Raw genomic sequence first — 27,824 nt, 5'->3', positions numbered from 1 at the left:
GACTCCATTGTCTGATGTTTTTATTTTATATCCCCCTGCTGCTAACAACAATGGAGCTAGTAGCTGTGGACGCTAACTCGCAGGGCTCAACAGTAAAGCTTGTCCAGGGCAAGTATACTCTGTGATACAAGTGGAATGCCTCATGAAGTTGTCCGATCAGGCAAGTGAAAATAGATGTGAGGTCTAATGCAACATTATCTAATATCCAAAATCCAAACCCTGAGTCACGCATCAAACAACACAGAGCCTGAAAGGGGAAGCATAAAGCTTTATGACTGGATGTGAACCCAACCACAGTCTGGTTCTAATATCGTTAGAAGCAGATATCCCAATTCAAGTGTCTGAATTGGATCAGAACTGAAGTGGGTAACTTAGAATCTTTCCACTAAACCAAACTTACCAAACCCATCTGAATCAGCAAGTGATTACTAATTTCTACTTAAACTAGAAAAGTCACACAGCTCAGTATTTTGGCCCCAGAAACACATTTGGACTTGCTGCCTTTGAGGCCTAATTGAGTCTAGGGTTTCTTGGAGACCATAAAAGCCTAGCAGTTTCATCTGGTCCCCATCTGTTGGCAGCCCGCACACCAGCCAGACAAGAGGACACACGACACGAGCCACTCAGTAGTATCATCTTCAACCGCCTGACGCTCCATCATCCGCCCAGCTCACTATTAATCTCTGCTTCTAATTGATCGTGTTCCTAATTTGAGTCGCTGGCCTGGGTTCCTGCAAGGCCAACCAACTGGCATCTGTGTGACACTATTCCTCAGGTTGTTAATTTGAGTATACCAGCCCTGGCTGTCAGGCGACTCACCTATTATGAGAGTCAGTTGGTCTGGAAATACATCGACAAATGGATGATGGGAACTCTGGGCCTCTGAAACATCCCTGATGTCATTGTGCATGAGCAGCGTTTGGCAGCAAGTGGTCTAAAGAGGGCAGAGGCAGATGGCCAGTTTAGACTGATGTAACTATACAGGAGTTGTAATTCATTCTCTCTTCTTGTTCACAGTCTGGATGCCTTAATAGTGTAGAGATGAGCTTCTGAAAAGGAGGTTTTAAGTTCAAATCCCTCGAGAGATGGTATATCTGGCGAGCAAAAGAGAGTGAGAAATGCCTGCTGAGGCAGCAACAAAACAAAATCCTTTTAAGGCAGACTCTAGGCTTTGAAAAATCTTGTCTAAAACATTCATTACCATAAAGGACAAAAGTGTCAAATCCATACACAGCAGCTGTTTCCAGGAAAAACAAGTCAAACATAAACACAGTGTACACTACATGCCCAGTGCCAAATGGCAGACAGGCGAAGTTAGCGGTTAGCTGATGAACATAGTGGAGTATTTAGCAGCTAAAGAGCCAGGTCATTTTCTCTGGAGCTAGTGGAAACCAAAAACACAGCTAAAGGGAGAGTGAATGTTGGACTTGGATTTGTCTGGTTGCCAGCAATGCATCTCCACATGATAGCTCACATATGTAAGTCAGTATCATCTGTGTGTGTAATACAGGTAGTTGGCGACAGTTAGAGAGTTTGTCAAGCTTTCAACACAGTATACACAGTGTGTCAAAGAACAAGATGTCTTGCGTCGGTATGTTTCTTTATTAGTGCAGTTGCTGTTGAAACGTGTGGACGATGGATGTGTGATGCCACAGATTGGGATGTCTGGAACCAGTGCCAAGGACTTAAGAGTGTGATCCAGTTTTAAATGTAAGGCTGCTCAAGTGCCTCGGCAGCTGTTGTGCTCAAACTCCTCACCGCTGTGTGACACACTGTGTGAACAACTCTCCATGACTTTTGTGAGGCTTCTTTGGGGTCCATCTCCTTTTTCTCTTTGTTCCTCTGCAGGCGCCAGTGATTTTTTTATGACAAGAGGTGTGTGTTCTAAAGCGCAGGTTGACCCTCTCATATGTTGGCCAGTTTAGCAGCATGAACGGAGAGCACCCGGGGGCTCATTAAGGGCTCACTTGTAGCTCAATTGGAAGCTTTTAATCACTCATTATAACTGAACGACATCGGCAGATGTTCTGTTAAGGGAGCAAAGAGCCGGCTTGTTAAAACCGTCGCAGTGAAGGGCTGGTAACCTTTGATCCTGCTCAAGTTTGTTTGACTGCAACGCACCAGCTGCAGTCTCTCTTGACTATTCTGAATCTTCTCTTGTTTTGGAGAATGTAATAAAGTATAAATCAATAAGCCTTTTCACAAATTCCCTCTGTCGTAGCTCCACAGAATTCGGCATAATTCTCCTCCTTCGTTATCCTCCGTCTCTCTTCCTCCCATGATATTGATTTGCATTTGCCCGAGGACCCATGAGCAGCTCATTCCCAACCAGTGCCGTTAGCTTCCCTCTCGTGCCTCCCTGCCCTCAGTGAACCCGACCCGCCTGGCACCCTCCCCAGCCACCCGCAGCGTGACATGGCAAGTGTCACGGCTGCAAGTGATCACTGAGCGTCACTCTAGTCCCTGCCAGCCCGAACAAAAAGAGGCTTGTAGTTCCCAGTGCTTTATGAAGAGAAAAAGACAACTGTGTTTTGTGAGTTGAAAAAAGTCAAAGTTCATGACTTTGGTTTAGATTTATTTTATTTATTTAAAATCCAGCTGCAGAATTGTCAAAGCCTCAGACATCAGAGTACGCGCAGATGTTTTTGTTTATCACCAAAGCTTTATACTAAACCAAAGGGACAAAGGAGCTAAAAGATTCTCCAAGTCAAAATATGGGAAGAGGGAAAATACATGTCTACAACCAGCCGCTGCACCTGATTTATCACTGCTGACTGACAATTGCAGCAGAGGAAACTGTATCTGGCATTTAACATCTGGGAAAAGCTGCTGTAAAATCTGCAGCGCTGTTTTATCGGACACCCACAGAGGGTGAGAGACCACAGCCAGGTTAAAAGAGAGAGCGAGAAACAGGGAGACAATGTCAGACAATGAAAATGCTAAGTGACTGCAGTGGCCTAAAAACTATTGCGGCAAATTACAGTTCCTTTCACATTAGCTCTCTGTTCAGCACGGATTTTATTTTACGGATTCATGTGACGATTGATTATTTCTCACACAAGTCTTACTCCACATCACCTCCTGCTTCATTTCCCTGATTTATAATGGCTCATAACAAGTTCAGTCAGATACGTTGATTGAGACAGCCAATAATGCTCATTAAATTGGCCTCATATATTACATTTTATCTGTATACTGCAAAAAGCTTCACCAGGAATCTCCCACGCTGATTTTTCATAACGTGTTCCATTAGGGGGCTTTTTGTTGAACATCAGGCTGTTTAACTAGCACTTCCTCACATACAGCCTCCCTGTTGTGGGATGAATGCACATTTCTAGCATCAGAAGTGTCTTCTTTTTCAGCCAACGTTCCAAGTTTAGAAACAGATAACACGATGTCATGTTAATGTCAACATTTTGCGGCCCTGGCAATAACTTGCAGCAAGATTAATGAATATTCCCCAAAGGTGTTTTCATATTTAAAGGGACAGTTCACCCCAAAAATACATGTTTTACCTTCTACCTGTAGTGCTATTTATCCACCCAGATTGTTTTTGGTGGGACTTTCTGTGTTTTGGAGATATTGGCCTTAAAGATGCCTGCCTTCTTCGGTAATCATGCAGAAGGCACTTGGCCTGTGGTGCTCCAAGCACCAAAAAATACATTTGAAAAACTCAACAGCAATGTCTCTTTCCAGAAATCATGACTCAGATACTCAAGATAAATCACAGACCTTGTTGTAAGCAGTTTAATTTACGAACTATTTTCTGTCTATCAAACTACACTGAGTTATAACGTTAGTAAGCTTAGTAAGCTAGTTAGCCAACTTTTGTCAGTGAGTAGATGCACACCTCGGTGATTCAGAGGAGAGTAGTTCCTACATGAACACAACAATGTCAAATATCAAGTTCAACGAAGAAAAATGTCATTTTGATTTTTGAAGTATCCCTTTAAGCTAACACCGCATTGTTCATTATTAATGGTCATGAGCAGGTACCGTATCTGTATCCATCTATCCCCCAAAGACGTAACAACGTATATAAAAATGGTGTCTTCTCTTGCAGTGTCATATACTATATTTTCAATTCCGAAGGCGTTACTTTTAACCAGTATAGTTAAAAAGAAAAGGCTGAGATCCCAAAAGAAGCAGCAGGTCTATGGAGGTATTTCTCACCTTGCTTCATAGCTGGTCAGCAGGTCATGCAAACAGATGCCTGAGGAGTCAGCAGCTCAACCTCTCTGACCCTTTTGGGATGAACGGCCTCAGACGGACTGACAGCCGAATTTGTCACCTGTCAACAGTAATGCCATCCATCGTGTTGGTGATGTTTACCTATGCAGAACACGACTGTAACAGTGCGTACGTGACGAAGAGACAGAAGACAGCCGTGTCCTGCTGGGATTTAAAAGCCATCGAGAAATACTTATCGTGGTCCTCTGGCCCCTGACAAACATCCTCCGCTCATTTATCCTCCTCTGCTAATTACTTTAATGTTCTCTGGTAAGATGATGAATAATAACGCCTCTACATCTTCTTTCAGCTGTGCATTTACTTACAAAGCCATCAACTGAAATGAGTAAACCAAGATTAATTTTCCAACGCCATCTCAGCCTTTTCTCGAGTTTTTCAGTTGTTTGACATATTTTACCTTAAAGGGACAATCCACTTATTTTTACATGTCAGTGTCTCAGTGTCAGGATATCTCAACTCAGATGATGTCATTAGGATTTACCTGATCTGACATAGTGACTACACATTTGTAACCGAGAGCCTGTGTTACAGTCCTGTGGAGTTTGAAATTTGTGGACATTTATGTGGCAGGCAGTGTCTAACAAAACACTGTTGAGCTGCATTATGGGAAATGTAGGATGGAGCTCTACCCAAACTTGAGACTAAAAGTCAGGATATCTCGTCCTCTGCTGCTTCGACTTTGACCACACTTTAAAAATCTGTCTCCTGTGAGTCCCTTAACCTCCTGCAAGCACGTCACTAAATTTCTGGAGAACCCTTTTAAATCCACATCCGTGATGAAACGTAGTGTAAATTGTGAGTAGAATTACACATAATTCTACTGTAATTCAGCTTAAAATGAAATGAAAGACAATGAAATAGAGAACAGAGATAGAAAAAGGGGGACAGATTAAGTCACAACAAAGGCAGTCTTTGCATGTGCTTTGCATCATGTCCCTTTTGTTTTTTTAGACTTCATCATCAACAGAAGCGATAATGAGATCTGACTCGAGCAGTGAAAAAGGATTTATAGAGATTAACCCAGAGATGAATGAGGTGCTTGTTAGTCTTTGTCATCCATAAAACGTCTTTGTTTGACAGTCTCTGTGTCTCTCTTTCTCCGCCACACGTCCGCACACAGCCTACCGACACATGTGGACACACACCCTGTCTGTGCAGCAGATGCGCAAAAGCCGCATGGAGGCCCTCCAAGTTATTTGATGCTGTAAACATCTGAAATCTAACCCCCATATATAATTGAGAAATGCATGGATATAGGCATCTGTTGCCATGCAGATCCTGTTGATTATACATCATGTGTGTTTATATGCTGACCGAGCTAGTACAGCAGTGTCTGCAGGAGCAAGGAACGTCACAGCCAGTAAAATCCTTAAAGGAAATTATTGTTTTATTTACATGAATATGAGGTATGGTGTGATAAAAATCAGTTCGGAGTTTGTTTTGTCTCCGAAGTCTCGGCTACTTGAATCGAATCATTTCGTTTGGTTTTTCAAGTTTTATGGTGCCCAGTTTCATAACATTTAGGCTGCTGTGAATGCAAACACTGACTGTGTGAGCCTAAGCGGGCCAGATAAATCTGGATGTGTGAGGTTCAGTGGGAGGTTTTACACTCTTGGTGTTTCTAAAAATGAGCATAACCTCTTTTTCAAAGATTTTAGGGAAAGACAGATCCTCAGCTTTCAGCCAAGATTTCACTCAGGCAAGGAGATTATTGGGACTGCCACCATGATCATTATTGCAGAAAACATTTCTTCAGCTGATTCCAGGTGAAAACAAGTTTCCTTACTTTGGATTCTGACATGATGAGCGACGATCACTGGATTATTAGACAGGATCCTTTAACCCAGCCTCACCTCTGCCCATCGGCTCTAAAACGCTGTCCCATTTGATTCTTTCTGATTCATCATCTGTCAGCAGCTGTCTGCTTCGGACGCACTGAGAGTGATAGGGCACAGTGAAAGAGGAATCAATGGAGTGTTTCAGGCGAGACCGGTGGAAGCACAAGTGTCAGACCCCAGACTGAAGAGGGGAGTTGACAGAGAGGTGATGGACAACGAGAGAGGCGGTTTGTCTGGCGAAAAGAAGGCTTCACATTGTGTAGTGAAGAACTCTTAAGCTGCCATGTCCTTCAGGTATTCAGGAAGAAAAACAAATGATTCTCACCTTATGTCTTCAAATCCTTTGGGATACAAGTGAACTGCAACGAGCACAGGGATTTGGCTGTGTCTGCATGTAAATGTTTGGCTTTCGAAAGCAGCTCAGCTCAGCGGCAATGATTAATAAAGTATACTCTGGCTGTAAAAAGCCTCAGCATGAGTGATGAGCTCTGCCTCATTAGGTTTCAAGTGCCAAGAGGAATTAATAGGTACAAAAAGTGTGAATTCATCTTCTCAACATGCTGCCATGTGCGCTGAATGGAAGAATAAAGCAAACTTTGATTCAGGGGGTGTCTAAGGCAAAACTGATTTTTGTTAGCTTTAACTGCTATTGATTTTGATCTGCCGGGAGAAAGGCTTAAAATGATGACACAGAGGTTTGAAGGATTTTGATTCGATTTTTATTTGGATTCCCCTGACTTATCACTAGACTTTGATTTCTGCCTTGAGCAAAAGAAATCTGAGGAGATGCTTCAAAAGCCGATCAGCCCTTCGCTGTTTCGGTTTCCTTGAGGAACACAAATAACCCACAGCCTGGAGTGTTCCTGATCCCCACGGGTGATTCAGGTTCCAACCTCCAGGACAAGATTTGAGCACAATGCTCATGTGGGTGTCAAATACATTAATAAACATTGACAACATTGAGAGAATAATCACCGGTTTGGAAGTAAAACCAACTGGAAAGAAAAACTAGAAGCAACTGAGTCATCCCAAGACAAACTCACAGAATCGCTCTGTTTGTGAAGCCTGAGTCATCACTGTTGTTGAAATACTGACTTAGGGATTTAAGGTGGCGTGTATTTTCCAGTGGAGATGTAGCATTTTGGGCTATAACCCTTCAATTATTCAGCTGCGCTCATGTGCTGTAAAGCGCTAACGCCTGGTTTTCCAGTCCCGTCCTGAAGGAGGTTGTTTTCTGTCCCGCAGGAAGTTGTAATTAAGGTGTTGGCCCATTTGTATTTGACAGTTGCATCTGAGGGATAACACTTTCCAATTCCAGCCATCATACATCAGTCACTTGATGCCTTTGGAGAGGCCCCAACGTGCCGCAGCACACAGAGGAGGCACGTGAGGGAATTAAGTTGCAAACAGGCAGATGTAGCCACTGTCTCATTTTGTGCCTCACCGAGTCTCACTTTTTACCAGGAGTGGAAAGAGTTTCAAAATACACTGTAAATACTTCAACTGTTGAGATTAACCAAATGCGTTAATGTCCATGTCTGTGCAGTTTTAAAAGTACACAGTAGCCTTTTGATGGAAGCCAAAAAGTGCAAAAACAAAAAGCCACTGTGCAGTATTCTTTTCATGTTAACTGCTAGTAGAACTCCAAGTGGCCAGTTTACAGCTTCGCAACTTGTGTTGTCATTTCATCAAAGCCAAAACACACTTAAACTGGCAATAGACAAGGTTTTCACATTAACTTATCATTATGAGTGAATGTTGACTGCACTTTTTAATTGCAATAGAACAATGAGCCCATCAGCGTTTAGATTGGTTTCCTGTATATCTCACTTTCACTTTTATTTTGTCCGCCACCAGGCAAAAAAATCTCCGGGGAAAATGAGGGCAGCCTGGCGCCATAATGATCCATAAACAGACTAAATGAACATATAGAATCAGTTTTTGTCTTTTGTTCTTGGAGTTGCTGCTCTGAGGGAAATGGAAAGCAATCCAAATGTTTGTTTTCACTGTAAGTAGTGAGTGGAATATTATGTTAAAATACTAATAAAGGTGCACATGCACAACAAACATGAAGGGCCATACCAGTGATTTTGGATGTTTAAGCCAATTCACTAAAATGATATATACATAAATCATAGTAAACGTTAGTAGTCAATGTGTTTCCTACTGTTTCAGGCAGCCATTGGCTTCCATTCATTCATTCATTCATTCATAGTTAAATAAACATCATTTTAGTTCATTTAACATTGTTGACTAATCCGCTGTCAAAAACTGCCACAAACAACCATGTCTTGTTTTCCACACCCATTCTTAATAAACAATTATAGTCAGTGCTAACCTGGGTGTTTCCTGTGACCTTCCTGCAAAGTCAGTTCCTGTTTTGAGACGGAGAAGTAACGGATACAAAAAGAAATTTCGTTTTTGTCCGTCTCTTCCTTTATCTTTTCCCTCAATCTCTACACCTTTCTTAAAGTACTAATGCAGACTCCTAAGTGGTTTTAGAGGAGACTGCAGAGGACAGGTTGAAGCAGGGAATGCGGTTTTGTAATCTGCAAGCCGAGTGTCATCATCCAGCCATGGCCAAGTTTTATTCCACTCTGCTGCCTGTGTGAGTTGGAACGTGATGTTTGGATTTGTACTGAGGCTCTGTGAATGAAACGTAACCTAATCAAAACTGATTATCACAGAAAATTAACAACTCCTACTCATTATTCTTCCAGGCTCGGTGACAAGTTTCCTTCCCACAGCAACATGTGCTCTCCTGTCACTCCTCAAAACACGCTCCCCTTTTCCTGCTCTAAGTGCTCCGCGATTGGGTGAAGTGCGCCTCATCAAAAATGCCCCTTCCCAAATTGCTTTTAATGGCTTATGCGGATCCGTCTGATGCCAGCCCGCGTCGGAAAAATAAATGATGTCGGTTTCTTGAGAGGCTGTTACAGGATGCCACAAAGCCAAACAGCCCACCAAACTAGCAGTTAAACATCGCCAGAGCCCTGCGGAACATTAATGCCCCGGCCGTCATCAACGCCTTCAATCATTATTCCGCTTGTTTACGTCATTTTGGAGTTAAGGCCGACTCAAAACAAACAGCGGTTTGGTCTAAAAGCCTCAGACTTTCTGGTTGGAGTGTCAGATGAAGGCTTAGAAGAAGAAGAAGACACGGGTTTCACCAGTGATGCCGTTAAAAGAGATGTGTCCAACAAAAGAGATTTACTGCGTGTTTATGAGCTTACTCCTGTTTTGTCTTTATCATCTATTAAACCAGCCTTCAAACGAACACATTAACACACACATCGGCTGTGGAACAGATGCAAAATGCGACAGCAAGGACTCCCAAGCCTTTTTGTCATGAATATTTGCAACTGAAGGAGCCAAATTGAGTCGTCGCTTGATACAAAACCAAAAAAAAAAGACTGTTATCATGCAAATATTACTGATTACATATCGTCCGTGCCTATAGGCTGTTTGTTTCGGAGGACAATTACATCCCACATTGCCCATTGTGGTCAGTCTAATTAAGACAGAAGTATTCGCAAACGCTGCTCGGCACATGTCGCTCCGCATACAAACTTCTGAGAGTTTGTGTGGGATAATCAAACAAGCGAGCAGCGGGCACACATGTGTCAGCCTGTGTGTGCAGCATGTTTTGAGAAGAATGTGGAAACCCACATGTGAGGGCGTTTGGTGCCTGCTGCGGGAATGTGTGTGGTGTAGGGGAGTGGGAGGTTGTGAGTTGTGTCGGGCAGATGGAGAAGCTCTGTGTGTGACTTCTGGTCGCACAGGACTCCCTGTTGATACAACCAGTGTAAACATATCAGTCTGTGGAGGGAAAGTGATGGAGGAGGGAGGTGCTCCTCTTCAACAACTGCCGGTGCTGAGGATGTGTAGTCACTAATCCTTTGCCGTAAATTAGCTATCAAAACTAGCAAGTTTCCAAAGTCAGTGAGAATTGAGTAGCCTACTTAAATCTGCCATTTCACTACTGCAATGTTATTCCAATGCACTCTTTTGGCAAAGCCGACGTTGTTAAATCTTCAGTGTGTGCTGCCATGTCTGCTGCCACACAGCTCACCTGAAGGCTCTGCTGTCACTTGCTCAGCGGAAAACAGAAGCGTCCAAATAGTCATAAAAAATGTCATTTGATGTAGTATAAAGCTCAGTACAGTTGAGGCTGTGGTTGATGGATCTGTAGAATAAACACAGGACTTTCCCCAAGCAGACTGCTGTGAAACCAAAAGTCAACATTGATTTGTACATGGACCGAATGTATCTAATTTACTGTATACGTAATGTAATATAAGCTAACATAACAGAAGATAACGTGACGTAACAAGGCATAACGTGAAGTAACTCATTTCAACTGTAACCTTTTTCAAAACCTAACCAATCACCCTATGGGTGATGCCAACAAAGGTTACTTGACTGTGACTCCTATAACTCAGACACATAGAAGCATTATCTGATCCTACACCAGCAGGACGGCATCATTTGTCAGTGCTTTTCAAAAATGTCAAACTAAATCAGTTTAATCATGTGACAATGCTCTGGTTAAAATTAGGTTGGGTTTTGGCACAAAAACCACTTGATAAGGTTTCAGGTTAAACTCTGTTCTTAGTTTGGGTTAATATGACTACTTCACAGTAAAAGTAATCATGCTTTGTCACTTGCGTGTAAACAGACGTCATTTTTGGGGCAATCACTGAAATAAATGTAGTCATTTTTCTTGGTAAGATAGTCTCTACTTGCTGCTACTGCCACGGCTGCTGCTGTTCTAGATGCATTTCAAAAGCCCCAGCTCCACCCCCGGAATCCACCTGTAGGCTTTGAGCCTACTTTTTCCAAGGTGGAAAGTTACTACTGTCACTCCCCACTCCCTACTGTGCTGAGCTTGGCGCTTTCTTTTGGGGAGTGACAAGGTCAGACTCTAGATGTCAAACATCAATGCTTAGTACATATTCTAGATTCACATATACTGTTCCAAGCTTGTTACAACTACAGAATGAGAGGAAAAACTGTATGAAATTTCCAATGTTCTCTTGCTGTCTGTACATTAAGAGAGAGCTAAATCTCTCAGTTGAATAAAATGTCACAGAAATGCACATTATTAAGCCACGGGGAACAATAAAGTTCAGCTCAGTGTGAGGAAGAGAAGAATCAGCAAGTATCCAAACGGCCTGTGTGCCGATATGACTCATTATTCTGGTTCTACAAAGTCTCTCACTAATAAAGAGATGCAGCGAGCATTAAATATAAAGAGAGAGAGAAAGCTTTAGAGAGCTGAGGGGAGTTACAGCTCATGAATCATCATTGCCCGCTGGACGTCTGGCTGAGTTGCCCATCCTGCCCTTTGTGTGGCCTTGGCACACTGTGCTGAAGCGGAGCGCTCCGACCTTTGACTTCGTCATAAGAGACCTCCTGAGGGGCGTTGGCAGTCGGCCACCGTGCTAATGCAGCCACCCGATAGCCGCTGTCAAGGAATGCAAAAATCCCCCTAATAACTGCAATCTCACTGGTCCTTTGTGAAACTAATGGCAGTTTGCAGGGGTGACAGTTGTTGACTGTGCTGTGAAAGGCCTCAAGTGGGCCACATTGACCTACACACCCAGTGTTTATGTACAAATGTGTGTGTGTATGTGGATGTGAATCTACTTTCTGTATGTACTTATTACTGCCGATGTATATGTATATGGCATGTGTGTGACATGCCAAATGAGGCTGCATCCCAGGGCTGTGTAGGTGGCGACACAGTGCGGTCAGTAAGTCACGCAGCCGGGTGCCAGGGTTGAGTGGGGGTCGGGTAATAACCACACAATGACGTGCTTTATGGGTAATAACGCTGATCGTCTCCGTCCTCTGAGCCCTCTGGCCCGAGACATTTAGGCTCATTGAATGTTAAGTATGGTCACATTCTTGCTGCGTCTGTCCTTTGTGCTGACTGTGTGCCGTCCTCTCCGCAGATCGAGAATGTGGACGCCTGCCTCAGTTTCCTGGACGCCAGAGGAGTGAATGTACAAGGGCTCTCAGCAGAAGGTAAGAAGAATAAACAATACTCAATTCAAGGCCTGAAGAACTCTTAATTGAATCAGTGGAGCAGCAGAAGAGGTATCTCCTTGTTGTATTTCTAATCTGTAGACCTGGAAAATTCGTTTGGCTCCAGCGCCACCCAACCTTCTGTGGGTAGCTTTCCATTTCTTCACAGCACCAAATATCTTCAAAAACTGGTTTAAACCTATTTCCAAGACATACTATTATACTTCACAGCAATGGAATTTACCACGGTGGTATCATGACAGGGCACACAGTTTCTCCATCTCCAGCTTTCACTATGGCAGCGTAGGCAATCATTAGGGCATCAAAGGGGATTGTGGGAGGATAGAAACTCCAGAGAGGGATTCGCCTCCAGACCATCAGGGTACACAGTGCATGGCTTACATGACAGCCGTGACTACAGTAGTGCTCTGTACTGAATGACTGCTGGCCAAATTAAATGATAAGCTAAAATTGTCTCACGAGGCCAGGGTTAAAATTACAGTTAAGTTCCAGACTACAGTACGTGTCACGATTTTGTTTTTCAGTTGAGATTTACTCTGCAGGAGGAACCCAAGATTCCCTCAAAGAGTATAAATGAACTTAACTATAGTCTGTTTTTCACTGCATGCATAGAGCTTCTGTGAAGTCTAAAGAGAAACACACAATAGATGTGGTCTGAGGCATTGCATCATGGGATGTGTCCCATTTGACGACTGTATCGCACACCTGACTTGCTGTACATTAAAAGTAGAGTCGAGGTACAGTAGCTAAATGTCCTAATCTAAAGAGTGAATTGTTGTTCTCCTTTAAAAACTGTGTATGAAAATGGGTCTATTTAGCTTAAAGGTCTGTTGTGTTGGAGAACCTTTTATATCTACAGAGGGAGTGGGTCCTCCTCCACAGGACTACCTAAAATCTTTGTATTTCACCTGGATGGCGCTTAATGTCCTGCATCACATGGAGTGTTGTGTGCCTGATGGGCTTTCTCTTAGCTTGCATCAGGTGTCTTGTCACCTGTATCGTTATTTTAATCCAAACCATGATCCTTTCCTAAACCTAGCCAAGTAGTTTTGTTGCCGGTCACTGTGCTTGTCGAAGCATGCATTGCTGTACCGTACAAAACCAGCCCAGGCAATACCAAATACCAAGTTTTAGTGAGACCCCCACTTCCACAGAGTCTGCAATGTTGCATTGTCATGTTTCTACGGTAGCTCAGAATGGACAAACCAAACACTGGCCCCAGAGAAACTTTTTTTGTTTTAAGCGTCCATTGTAGGGGAGGGTAAACTAGTTATGCGTTGGTCACATTCTGCATCCACACCACTAGATGCCACTAAATTCTACGCAATGGGCCTTTTAGAAGTCATTTTGACTGGTGCTTTGGTTGGCAGCTAGGGTCAGATGCCAAAGCGTCGGTATTTGGCGATTTTGGGATCAGATTTAACAATCAATTATCCCTGTCCAGGAAGTTACATTTTGTTGCTTTAAAAATCCCTAAAATGGAGACTCGTCCATTGGCTTTACCAGACAGGGATAAAATGGTAATCTGCTGCTTTTCTGTAGCTTTACCATGTGTCAACAGTGAGAAATGCGAAGCTCATTGGCATATCATAATGTTACCAGTGCAGGATTACATGGAGAATAACAGGTTTGGATGATTTGACACATCAACATGTCAGCAAACATGTCAAAAATCAACATGTCAGCAGTTTTTTGTCATGAAAACTAAACTCATTCACTCCAACAGTTTTCCCATATAGTCCCATACCTACAGGCATGTCTCAATTATTCTAGCAGAAAGTTCCTCCAGCTGTTATTTAGGATCTGTACTCGTCCGGACCCCATGTTGTCTCTGCTCCCCTTTAAACATTAAAGAGGTGAGTGTGCCCTTGACCTCTCCAGCAGCAGAAATAGTCTGACAGCCTGACACACTGACCGACAGCTCTAAATTCTGCGCCCCCCCACTAAAGCACTAAAAGCAGCAAAGTGACTCGCTAGGCCTGGAATTTCAAAGTGGGTCTGTAAATATATGGGCTATTGGGTTACTCTGCCCATCGCTGTTGCTGCTGCGTTTCATCACTCCCTTCACTCAGTCTATATTTCTCTCACTCACTCTCTGCCTTTGTCAGCCTCATTCTCAAGACTTAACTCTGCATGTGCTGTGTGCATGTGTATGTGTTTGTGAGTTGAATTGGATGGCCATGTCTGCCCTCTTATGTCTAATTGAATCAGCCCAGGGATTTCCAGGTTGTGTTCGCTGGCATGTGCAGTCTTTATTATCTTTACAAGGCATGGGAATAAAACAAAGTGAAATGTTTGATGTGCATACAGGCACATTTCCTGAGAGAGCCTACTTATTATAATAACCTTTCTAGAAGTCTCCTTGCATCTCTCTGGTGGGAGGCTGTAAACCGAAGTTCCGGAAAAACTCATCTTGTTGAAGAGAGTTATGGTTCCCCTCAGATGTTTCCGCTAAAGGAGGTTATAGGCCTTAATGAAAAGTCCAAAGTCTTTTTTTTTTTTTTATGCAAGTAAAGAAAATTACAGGAAAGTATGACAGTCATATTTTGCAGAGGGCTTGAGACTAGTACATCTACCGATCAAAATCCAGATCATAAGAATCTGATGAAGCAACATGCTATATATCACCCTTGCCAAAACAACATGACCGTTGCAGCGTACCAGTGACACACAAACCCGACATTCGTCCTACACTTGCAGTAGTGTTTTTTTTTAGTGATTAAGCACTTAAACTACTATGTTGGGTTTACGAAAAAATCATTGTTTGGGTTAAAATAACTACGTTTTTTATTTACCTTCACCTACACATACTTATGTTAAGTACGTAACTGCAGTTATGTTCTGTACTTGCAGAACTTCCCTACATTGGTAAGTTAAAATAACTCACTGTGGACTTCTGGTTTCACACTGACACTTACAGTGGTCTCCTGAACTGAAGTCTATTTTCACACCATTTTTTTAAACCATGAATTCCAACAGCTATAATAAAGATTGTAATTAAATTTTGTACAGACATTCATGGTTCTCAGAAGATGAACCCTATTGACTTTGATTGACTTTTCATCTATCACTACCAGCATGTCGAAGTTTTCTCATATCTATGGAAAAACCTGTATATCTACAGGATGGATTGGCAGAACATTCTGTAAAAACATTCATGGTTCCCAGATGATGAATCTAAATGACTTTGGTGGCTTTTCCTCTAGCTCCATAGTTCGAACACAAAGTGGACATTTCACCCAGATAATGAATATTTTTAACACAATAGCTGCTTAAACATCAGCATGTTAACATGTATTTAGTTCCAAGCACACGAGTACAGCAGAGCCACCAGTGTGGCTGTAGACTCTGGATCTTGTTATAAAGAAAAAAGCTCCACCCACTCAAACTCAAACTCACACTTGACCCTTCTGCACGAAAAATGTAATCAAAACCAACAACAGAAAAAAAGTTTTACTACTTGAAATGTGATAATTATCGACAGGAAGTTCTGTCTACCGGTACCAGCCTTTAAAAAATAGGTTTAAAGCTCCAAAACACACATTTCCTGCAGTTGATAATGGGTTACAGTGAGGGGTCCTTACAACAGGCCATTAAAGCCTCCTTCCACTGCAGGGCCTCTGCAGCTGAGACCTCAGCAGAACAGGCTCCCATTGGTTGTTGTAGTGCTAGCGGGAAACCTACAGTATGACCTGCTCACCGCAATAAAGTCCCTTCTGCTTGATCTCAGTGGGTGCAAATGTTGTTAAAATAGGTCTGATTTCACTAGGCTACTTAAACACTCACCTGTGCTGGGTCATCAAGGGGTACAACCTGGTTCTCTGACCAGAAGGTGAGGCCTAGGGCGAGGGTATGCAAGTGTGTTGCCTATGCTTTCTGGCTGCAAAACATGGCTAACTGTGTAGTACGAAGTGGGCTAAAAAAACAAATCATAAAAGTGGAACAATGGTTGTTTGAAAAGTTAATTGGGAACCGAATTGAATTAATTAAAAACAAGTTTACACAAAGACGCTGAGGGCAACAGCGGAAGCAAAGCCATTAACCAGCTGTGGAGTTGTAAAGAGAGACCTTGGCTGGACATGTGTTGTCTGAGGATTAAACCCTAGGTTGATTAAGTAGGTGAAGACATAATAAATAGTGCTTAAATGCTGGTCTTCTTCTTTGTATTAACCGGCCGTAATAAAACTTTTCCTTCACCTCCTCCAAAGCCCTCTGTGACTCATGAACTAACCTCTCCAAACACAAAGAAAGAAAAAAAAGATTGAATGAACCCACGTCAACCACTTAAAAGGCCTCCAGAAGCAAAGGCACATTTTCATTGAGCGTGAGCCAAGCAGAAACACTTATCCTCTACACCGCTAGCAGCAAGAGCCCTCTTGCTTTTAGCCGTGTATTGCTGACAAAAATGTCTAATGGGAGCTTTCCCAATGTCCTATTGCTGTCTCACAGAATCAGGCAATCCATTTCTCTGTCATTACCTCTCCCAAAACACTCAGAAACTAGAAAAGGGTGCAAGGAAAACACTTACAGATCTTTGGCCAGGTGACAAGATGAGCTGCAGACAATTGATGGTCAAGAAGATAGTTCTAATGCATTCTGTGGAAAATGTAATGCAACCCAAGTATATTTTATTTCAACTTAATGATGAAATGTTTACACTGAACATATCTGCAAAATGAGGAGTGCACTGCTGAACTTACCTTATTAATCACACAAGCGTTACCTAACCTTCAACAAATGTTTCAGTTGCCTAACCCTCACCACATCTGGGGCATGATCTCAGGTTTTTGGTATAAAATCATGCCTGGTTAACCATGCACCCTGATGTTCTTGTACCAAAGAGCCAAAAATGCATCACCACTTTAGCAAACGTTTCTAAGTGGACTATATCTGTGTACAGCATCAGTGGGCAAGCTAATGGATGGAGTGATGATAGAAGAGGTTGTATCAGGGTTGAACCTCTCCCATGAGATGGTGTCAGGACCAGATTCTCTACTCTTCTACTCTAACTTTTAGAAGTCTTTTTACTTTTCTACTTTCTCTAATGTAGATCAACAGCAAACAAATTCATTATTTGATATAATACATATACATTCTTTCTACTGCTACTGGAAAGTTATTTGGTGTAAAATGACTAAAGCAGAGCTGGGGTCGCACTCTTGGCTTCACCTCTATTCTTACTGACAATCACCGTGGTAGCCTAGCCCTTAAGCGTACCCTGCTTTACAGTTGATTGTACTCATTATGCTGTATCAGAGAGGACTTTAAACTAGCAATTTAGACCATAAACTCGTGAAGAAATTGTGTGAGAGGTAGGGTCATTTTCTCATAAGCATACAATAGGACTTCTTTGTGAAACCAGTCGAGTTGCCCCCTGCTGACCATTAGAAAGAATGCAGGTTTAAGGCCCTTCCGCATTGGCTTCACTGTTCAGCCTTGGAAATTCTCTCCATATTTTATATAGTCAGTGTTGAATACAAATAAAGTTATCATTGAACATCTACATGATGCTAATAATTATAATGTACAATGTCATAATGAAGACCATCCATGAATTTCTTTCAGTCAGTGTACAATACAAACAGTGTACAGTTTTTGCTACAACATAACATAGCTCAAGACTTGTTGTGGCAAATTTGATCAAACACAAGAAAGTACTGCAGGATTTTTCAACATATAAGCACGAAACAGAACTAATGAAGTTCTGAAAATTCAGATTTTGACACAGGGACATCAAGACAGGGCTTGAAGATCAGGTAACATTTCCACACGGCTTTGTTTCCCGTCCGTAACTACCGAAGTTCTCATAGGAATAAATGGAAAGAAAAATGGCAGAAACAAGGTGCCAGGCTCTCATCGTGTCAGTTAATACTCTGCTTCCGTGGTGCACATGCCAAACAATTTCTCAAATATAATAGCATAAAGCAATAACGCTTAAGCTCTGGGGGAACAGCTGCTGCCCAGTTTGCCCAGTTGGTAATGTAAGCTCGGTGCAAGCATACACTCTGCTAAAGTTTCTTTGAGTAAGAAAAACTCCAATGAGCTGCTATACAGCCAACCCTGACCTCAAGGGCAACTTCCCTTTTGGGAATGATGAGGTATTATTCTTCCCTGTTTCCTCATCATTATTATTTTCTATTACTTTTACCCGTTGCCGCAAGTTTCATTCCGCAGCGGCTCTTTGGTCGGCTGAATCTGCAACATTGTTCTTCCCTTAAGCACAGAAAATGCTGCTGTTCAGATTCTCTCTAAGGCCCAGTATAAATTACTGCCCCTGGGTGTTAGAAAATGGAAAACACCCCCAAGAGATTAATCTTCTCCAACTTTCACAGTCTCCAAACAGCATAGCCATGGATGGCTGGGAAGAATGTTTGAGCATTGCCAGATTGAAAAATCGAGCAAAAAGCCCTGCGTCAGCCACTGCCATCCTTCCTGTGCCTGTGTGTGCCAGCTCTCACTGAACGTTTGATATGAAAAGTCCATTTCACAAATGGCTGCGTTAGGCACAGTGATCAATTCTTCCACCTCTGTGACTGCTGAATCCCCTCTCGGCTGTGTCTGAAGGAGTCAGTGAGAGATGCATTTGTTTAAGTTTTATCGGAGATAAACTCAGGAACTGTTGAGGATGAGATTAACACGCCAGACAAAGTTACTCTTTGATTAGGAGCTTTCCTTGCTGTTGCCAGCTCAGCATGTTTAAAAGGTAACTTTATCTGCAGGGCTGCAGTTTCCTGGAGATCATGTACCCAGAACAGGGAAATAATCTCTTTAACTCTCATGCATTACTTTGAGTTCTTTTTCCAATATGAATATATTTTGGATCACTGCGGTTTATCTTTCTTCCTGCTCTTATATGTGCTGCTGTTTTGTAGCTTATTTCACTTTAGATAGTGAACTCCAACTTAGTTGTTATCATTTTTCATTTTCAATCTCATGCCTTTAGATGATTTCACCTTTATCAAAAATGTGTCATTTCTGCTACCATCCCACCGCTGCTCCAGTTCCTCATTTCATGGCAAAAGCAGAACTGTAATTGAAGTTGCTGTTGTATATTTTTGGCTATTTGGCCTCAGACTTACCCCCACACCAGACTTGTGCCACTAATACGTCAGTCCAGAAGTTCCCATGCTGAGCCTCACTTCTTAAATGAAGCAGCTGTTTGATGATTTAGTCTGCATCTATTACAAGTGGTTCCTCTTTTGAGCAGTGGCCTAAATTAAAAGTGTTGCTTCATGTTTAATACAGTTAAGTGACTCTGTTTATATAAAGTATATTAATATATACGCCAGCTAAAGTCAACGTATAATTACTGTTATAAAACTCATATTCTTGCTGCACAACAGCTACACTTGAGCTCTATCCCCAAGTGCCCTTTTTAAGAAGAATTCAACATATGCTCACTTTAAGTGTTTGAAAGATGAAATAAATGATCTGGAAAATGTTCATTTTTAGCCTCACAGGACACTGCTTTAGTTGTAGACAAACAAAAAAACAATAGTTCCATCTTTTTCCCTTGGTGAGCCAAAACTGAAGTTTAATGGTGTACCACAGCCCCAAAGCAAACGCCTGGTGTATTGTATTGTGCACATGCAAAATGGTACTACAGTATAAAGAAGCGTTGAGATGCAAGAGAGGTAAAAAAAACAAACAAACCTGGTGATCATTTTTTTAGTATCTGATTTAAATTGTTTTCTCTCCTGTGTTTGACTGAATCAAGTTCCTTGATTTTTTTTTTCCCCTTGCGAGTTCCCTTAATTAAGATGACTTCCCGCACACTGTGCTCAGATTATGAAAAAAAAGCGGATCCTTCATATTTATAAAGCATTTTTATCTCACAAAAAATAGAATAAAGCATAAACAGCAAATTGTATCATATTTTTTTCGTATTTCTTTTTTTCATAAGAACCATCTGGCAGGCCAAATCAAACCTTATGGCCCCACTTTGCCCAGCCCTGTTCTAAACTGACTATATTCCAAGAAAATGCATCTGTTCTGCTGTAGAATGCAGTGTAATGTCTCACTGTACACACTGTAATATATGGCTGCAGGATGTATTCACATGACTGGGGAGTCATGAGTCAAAAGCAAACGCTGACACTTTCCTTCCATTTTGTCCCTCCAGAGATCAGGAATGGCAACCTAAAGAGCATCCTGGGTCTCTTCTTCATCCTGTCGCGCTACAAGCAGCAGCAGCAGCAACAGCAGCAGTACTACCAGTCCCTGGTGGAGCTCAGCCAGCAGACCAGCGGCACCGCACCGTCCAGCAGCAGCCACAAGACACAAGAGATGCAGTCCAGGTAGGTTGCACTCCAGTTACTTGTATTTTCAGTAGTTTGGGTCTGCTTTGGGGCAGAGGTAGCCTAGAGGTCACAGATGCAAGCCAATGTCACTGGTTTGAATTAGTGGACCAATTATAATTTTTTTTTAGGATCCATTTGGGATAGGAGTTGACTGATTTATCGCCTTTGGATGCTTAATTAGGTCCAGTTACAGCTTTTGTAAACAGGAATTTGATGGATATGACCGCCTCTCAGCGGTGTTGAAAATGACTAACAGCCTTCACTGTAAATGGTTCTCATTAGCGCTTTTGCTGCATCAGCTCAATATGTAAGTTTTGACAGTAAAGAGTCAAGCTGGCTGACTGCAGAGGAGAGAAGTTACATTAGAGTGGCATTTTTAATGGAGTCCTAGCCTCAGATTGTGGGGAAGGAGGGATAAATTAGAAGACTGATACCACTAAAAATCTGTCTGTTAGACATAAAGCCTCAACTAGCAGCCTGTTAGCTTAGTTAAGCATAAACACTGGTAGCCTTGCCATTTTGACAAGCAACTTTAAAGCTTGTTAATTGACTAAAACAAATAGTCCAGAACATTACTTCCCATACTGCAAATTGTCATTTCAATGCTTTTGTACGTATTAAAGATTATATAACATGTTAATCAGATAGCTGTTAGCGGTAGCCTTACATTTAACAGACAGATATAAGAGTGGTATCAATCGTCTGATCCAGCTATCTGCCAGAAATCCAATTCATATATTTCCCAAAGTATATAGCTTTTGCTTTAAAATCAGCTAAGAAGATGTAATTGTTATCTAAACAATAGCAGCTTAAAAAAAAAGTCAGGAAAAAGTTATACATTTGTGGAATAATGGAATCATGGATCAAATTCCGATCATCAAGTTTCGTTTCTGGTTGTAATGCTCAAAAAATTTATTCCCTGTTTTACAGCCACTCCTCACTCACTCAAATGGTTATTTATAGGAAAAATGCTTTTTAGGCCAGTGTGCATCATGTGATGAACGCACAATATCCTGTGCAGCCACGACGCCAAAACTGCTTCACAGCCCAGTTGTGTTCCTTGGGATGTGGCGTTAATTCTGATGGCTGACTCAAGTGATGTCATTTGAGTAAGCTTACCATGCTTCTATAGCCTGCTTCTCATCTTTGCTTGTAGCTAGCAGCTCAAGGCTAAATTAGCTGCTCGTAGCATAACACAACCAAATCTTCAACTGAATTGTCAGTGTTTGAGTTGCATTGTGGGTAATCAGGGTGACATTTTTTGACAAGAGGAAGAATATTGATGAATAAACATGAGGATGTCTCTGCATCTCAATTGATTGAATGTTATGAGAGTGCCATGCTAAATCAGTGGAGAACTATTTTAAATATACAAAATGTATTGCATTTCTGCATGAAAATATCTAAAAACATAATAATTTTACTCACGATAAGGATGCAAAACATCAGATGATTCGTCAGAGAGCGAGAGGAAGTCGGCGTAGGGTAGCATTGTTTGTTAACCATGAAGACGGCAACTCCCAGGATCCCAAAGCACGTCTTTTGTTTTGTTATGGCAGAAATTATTGTGTGTTTAGGGGATGGTGAGATGTCCTCAGTTTAGTAGTTGTTGTAGGATTAAAATATGAGGGAGTTCATATTAATTTGCGAGGTACATTATATTATGAAGACATTGTACAGTAGAAGTGTTGGCACACAGGCAGCTCAGCAGTAAAAGGCAGTAAAAGCAAAGGAGGCCTGTCCCTGTGTGATGTAAATAGACAGAGCAGGCCTTAGAAGAGCATCTAAAGAAAGGCCTGACATGCCACACATGAGCAGCATTCCCCTTGACCAGATCAAGTTACAGCACGGCCGCTCTGTTCGACTGTGCTGTGTGTGTGTGTGTGTGATAGAGTCTTTGGCAGTATATGTGTGTTAAATCAGCGCAATAAGAGCAGTTAGTCTCAGCACTTGAGGAGAGGGCATGCGAGTAAGATGATATTGTCGAACGCTTTAGGCTCTCTCTGTTCGGACGAGCTGGGAGTTTGCAGCGATGGGGTCAGTGTATCGTGTGTATGTATGTGTGGGGGGGTCATTAGGGGCACAGCTGCCTCTCATTCCCACACTGCTGCCTCCCCCCCAACGACAGGTGGCGAACGCTCTCATACACACCGAACAGTGAAGTTGGGAACACATCGGCTGCATCAGTCCAGCCTGGCAAACACGCCAAAACCAACACACACAATATAGGCATTACAGAAGTCATAAAATACAAGGAAGTGTCTGATGACAAGCTGGTTGAAAGATATTTGAGTATTATTTGCAGAGATCTTTGAGGTTCTTCACCAAGACCCCCTGCCCTCACTGTCCACAGCCTCAGTAATGTCTCACTGCTCTGGGCTGATAAGTTAATCACGACTCAATGCCGAAGGCCACATCCGAGGTCAGAGGATCACTCCGTGTCTGTCAGTGATAAAGTGAGCCATTAAACTGTGAGTTTTTGGGCACGTTTGAGCCACTCAGCCCTCTCTCTGTGGCCCAAGAAAGTCTGGAAAGGTGTGAAGAATGATTTTCATCATTTCTGTTGGTGGAAAAATCAGGAAATGGATGAAAAAATGTTGCTCATACTTATTGTGTGAAGAACAATGTGGCACGAAGAGTAAGTTGGGCCATGACAACAATAAGCCACTGTCAATATAAAGGACTTGTGTTGGGAAAAGTGTGAATTAGTAAGACCTCTGATTGTTCTTGTGGTTGGTGATGATGTGTGAGTGTATGTGTGTGTGTGTGGTGGAAGCAGAATGAGATGATCATGGGTGTGTGAGTCAGACACAGATGATTTGCTCCATGTTGCAGTTGAACAAAATTCCTCTGGGAGTTGGATCCCATGCTCTAATTTCCGTTTCTAGCTAAATTAAGAAAAACATTGTCTAAACAACTTCCATTTTTTTTTTTCAATTTTAAAGGAACCATTCTCCATAAAATCTTCTGATTCTGATTTGGATCTACTCACACCCATACAGGTGGAAAGTGCGTGAAGGGGTGTAAATGTGGACTTTTTTTTAAACTGAAAAAACAACTTGAAAAAAGACTTATAAAGACTCCTTACAGGTTTTTATGTTTTTATTAAAGACCCCATCTACTTCAGTTGTTTAGGAGAATGCTGCATCTACAACTTGCTATGTGTGTGGTGATAAATGAATGATCATTTTTGGGTGAACTATCCCTTTAACCTCTTAAATGCAACTGACTCACTGGTTGGTCATCCATGATGAACTCATGCTGTGGAGTCAAACATCATTTTAAACCCGCAGAGCTTTAATTTTAATTCCAGCAGAGATCACAGATTCTCAAAAGGGGACGAAGATCAAACATGTCAGACTGACTCTGTGTATGCACGTGGAGAATATTTTAATTTGACAACATGTCATTTTGGGTTTGAATATTTCACTCACTGTAAAGATTACATAGCTTTAATGGGGAGCTGGAGCAGCACCATACACAATATCAATGACTCTGTCACAGTGTGGAATGAAGGATGATTTTTCAAACCCTAAAGTTGTTTAAGAGCAAATAAAAGGGAAAGTGTGGAGATTAAAGGGCTGAAATCTCTTGATGATGCATTGTTTTGACGCATCCTGTTGTTTAGCGGTGCTCCTTTAGAATTGGATGTCAGACACATTGAAATTAGGAAAAACGGCAAAGAAAAGCATTGTCTTTGTAATGGTAAACCGAGACTCTTAGTTTAAGGCAAAATACCTTTTTAAATTAAACAAAGGCAACGTGCTTGTCTCAGCCAGACTGTGTACAATTGGCTTTATCTGAAGAATCCACTGAATGTAAAGTAGCTGATCTTTAAGTTTGCCTTCCTTGCACTTTTTACATTGCACCATGTAAACTTTAAATTACATTAATGATTTGTAATCTTCTTTTGTTTGAAGCTTCAAACCCAGCTGGTATGCAGGCATCTTCCCCCCTTTCGCCCATCTTTGGAAACAGTGAAATGTAATTAAATGTATTCATAAAAAAAAATCTGCTCTGATTCTAATTTTCCACAGTGATGAATCTGTGTAAGCTCTAGCCGACCCTGAAGATTTAACATGTCTGAGTAACTTCATAAAATAGAAGATAAGCCAGAAGAATGGATGCTTTAAATTAAAAATGTTAAGCTTTTCAAATTATCAAATTATCTGTCTCGCAGATTTACACTGTCAGAGACACACACGCTCAAACACAAACACACGCTCACGCATTTGGTCCTACTGCACATCTACAGTTGTGGTATGGAGCTTTCTATAGACAGCACCTGCTGGTCTAACTGGTGTCTCTGGGGCAGGGGATGGGATGTGTGTGACTGTGTGTGTGACTGTGTGTATGTGTGTGTCCGATGGGGAACTCCCCTTTGGACAGATCACGACAGCCCGGAGCCACGGGAAGTTTTCAGTGCTCTAGAAGGCAGGGGGGGCCCAGGCCTGACAACCCTCCCTCTTTAGCTCAACATGTCCCGGGGCGAACAAGTTGACCCTCTGGTCTGGCGCTCGTCTCGCCTGCCTACCGCCGTGTCTCGCGACAGGAAGAGCCGTTTGCCTTATGGGAGAGCCAGCAGCCTGGCGAAGCCTGACTCGTCTCCGAGGTACAGTTTTAGTTTGTGCGGTGTGTCTGTGGTTACATGAAGGCAGCAGAGTTTGGATCTTTCTTGAGAATACATGTTGATATGAGGAGGATGGATTAGTGTCAGTGGCATCATGAACTGGTAAATGGTTTGGTTTGTTTGTCTTTTTATGATAGTTAATACATAGATAGAATTATAAATAATTCCTTGATGTTTGTCATGGGGCAATGTCAGTGAGATGGGTTGGTTGAAGTCGTTAATTAGCCTTGCAAACAGCTTGTTTGATGAGATGTGTGCTGCATGTATGTTGAACCAGTTCTCTTGTGTTTGCTTCATCGCCGAGAGGATGTGTTTTTATGTTTAGTTCAGTAAATGTCTGTTTGATAAATGTCAGAAATTTGGAGAGGAATTTATCATTTCCTACTGGAAACTGAAGACTGTCGTTATCTGGAACCACTCAACAATGATCTACGTTTACGCTTCTGGGACTTCTTGTAGCTCTGCAAATGATGGCTGTTGTCTCTGAGAAGCAAGTCGGCTGTGTCGTGTAGCTGTTGACGTAGCTCTAAATCTTCTAGGGAATGAGTCAGAGTGGATGGTTGGGTTGAGAAATCATCTCACTTTAACACCTAGGACAATACTGTTTGCATCCTACAGCATATCCTACAAACAGGCGATGTTTCTTTTAATCATGACCATGATCATTTCCCTCCCAACTTAAAACTATCAATTTTTAGTTTCCTGAACCAAACCAACCCTTTGTACAAGTTCTTAAAAGTACTGATGAAGAACGTCCTTCTGATCGAGATCATAAAATTCTCAAATGGGTCTCTCAAAAGGCAGTGAGAAGTTGAGAGAACTATTTGTTTAAATATATTTTGGGGAATTTTATTTACTTTATCACTTAACTGTACTTTATCAGATAGTTGAAAAGTAGAAAAAGACAGGAAACGAAGTGAGAGAAATATGGGGAAGGACAGTAAGCAAGCAAGCAAGTAAGTAACCCAAGTCTGACTTGCGGCGTCAGTTTACTTCATCAGAGGTACTTGTTGGATGGTCGAGCAGCTTCAGACTTCCCCTCCACCAGAACCAAGGAAGCTGCATCCAACAGTTTCCTGAAACCAAAGTTTGACATTCTCATCCACTTCATGTAGAGATTGGCCAGGTGAGAAAGTAGTTGGGGTTTGAATTTGTCTCTCAAGCTCTGTTCCCATATGTTACACGACTATCTGTGTCACGTTTCATGTGTACAACACCTTGATCATCTTCCAGAGGAGCCTGTCTGAAAATGTGTGCCATTAGCCCCATATTTAAGCAATTAGCACGCGTTAGCCCAACAGACTTTTCAAACACTTTTACCTTTCAACATGGTCGACAAGTAGGTCTTTTCTATCATAATCCGGCTTTTATACCAGGGATGCTGTGGTTTGATTGTCACCGTCCTGAACCCCCATTCCACAGGGGCAACCAAATGACCTTTTTTTTGTTGTTAGGGTTGGAGGACTTGTTGATATATTGGTACTACAGGACAGGTGCAAGTTGAATGCCAGAGCTTCAGCCACTGTAGATACTCCTGTGTACGCAATGAATGCAAGGTGAGGTGCAGCAAATAAAGCATGAAGGCCAGTTTCCAGAGCAGCTACCTGTAGATGTCTGCAGTGCAACATGTGGCCAGATGCTCAGATGGATGTGACTTTGTGTGTTGTGATAGTGTTGATCGCGCTTTGAAAGGGCCACATTGGACTGACCCCCCCCCGGACACAAAGGTCGGGTGACATCTCATTACCTGCTGTCATCACGCTGGCCTCAATGCCCGAGCACCCGCCATTTTGGATCTGAGACCCATCAGTTTGCGTTTGCCCTCAGCGCTGCAGCTACAATCAACTTGAAACTGATATTACTCACATTTAACAGGACGGCGACGGCATCCAATATGCGCGCCGCAGTGTCGTGGAGTATTAGACGGAGGCCCCGCTGATGTATGTTGTATTAGATCAAAAGTGACAGGCCGCACCCCCTCTCTCCTTCTCCTCTTCACCACCGCCACCACCACCTCATCGCCTTTCCACACTCCCAGATCCTGCCCTCGTGTGTTCTGGTGTCTTTTTCCACATTGGAAAAGATCTTAAATGCTGTGGGTTGGATGAGCACTCCAGGCCGGGGGGATCTATACCATAGCCTTCATGTTTCAGTGCATTTTATAACGTTGGAGGAGGGGGGAGGGAAAGGATGGGTGGAAAAATGTGCACCACAGCACCTCTGATGTATTTTACTGTCACTGTAGGCTGCGCTGACATTACCTTCTCTGAGACTTGTGCTGCCTTTGTTGCCTTTAACCTAACCCTCATGGATAGCAGCGTCGCACTTAACTCCTACTCTGAATATAAACAAAAAGAGAGGATAGACAGAATAAAAGCAGAAGGACAGAGGCTGTATTCCTTTAGAGGAACGTAATGCACAAATGTAAGATCTTTTTTTCCCAACAGTAAGCTGAAAAAGCATTTTAGAGTGCAACAGGCTCCATTAATCTCCGTCTAAGCTCGTCTTTTCCATGTGCTAAGTGCCATTTAGGGTATTTAATAGAACACAAAACATACTACTGGGAGATGAACTGTGGTCTGGGTTGTGGTGAGGGGGGGCTAAGGGGGGCGAATTTAGTCGCTAGACATCATTAACCGACGTGTCATGTATCATATACTTCATTAATAACATAATACGAAGACGCTCAGCCGCTATAATGGCAAACTGCCCTGAACTTGTTTCCCCTGCGTTCTGCTGTCTGCTCCGAAGCTC

The 27,824-nt window shown here is 42.3% G+C and overlaps 1 protein-coding gene across 10 annotated transcripts in view; it reads left to right on the top strand.

The window, feature by feature from the left end:
- Positions 1-27,824, top strand: part of nav3 (neuron navigator 3) — a 207,273-nt gene that overhangs the window by 70,429 nt on the left and 109,020 nt on the right. For 9 of the 10 annotated variants that reach the window (XM_084346084.1, XM_084346083.1, XM_084346086.1 and 6 more), the window contains exons 4-5: positions 12,047-12,119; positions 20,263-20,437. In XM_084346084.1, the coding sequence (XP_084202210.1) occupies positions 12,047-12,119; positions 20,263-20,437 (248 nt within the window). Of the gene's footprint in view, positions 1-12,046; positions 12,120-20,262; positions 20,438-24,935; positions 25,053-27,824 lie in introns of those variants that run through there. The other variant, XM_084346076.1, reaches the window with a different exon arrangement.

The sequence above is a fragment of the Pagrus pagrus genome, assembly GCF_965226575.1.
Source record: "Pagrus pagrus genome assembly, chromosome: 23".
Lineage (NCBI taxonomy): Eukaryota > Metazoa > Chordata > Actinopteri > Spariformes > Sparidae > Pagrus > Pagrus pagrus.
Note: the sequence above shows the minus strand (reverse complement) of the source record. Positions and strands in the feature narration are given on the sequence as shown.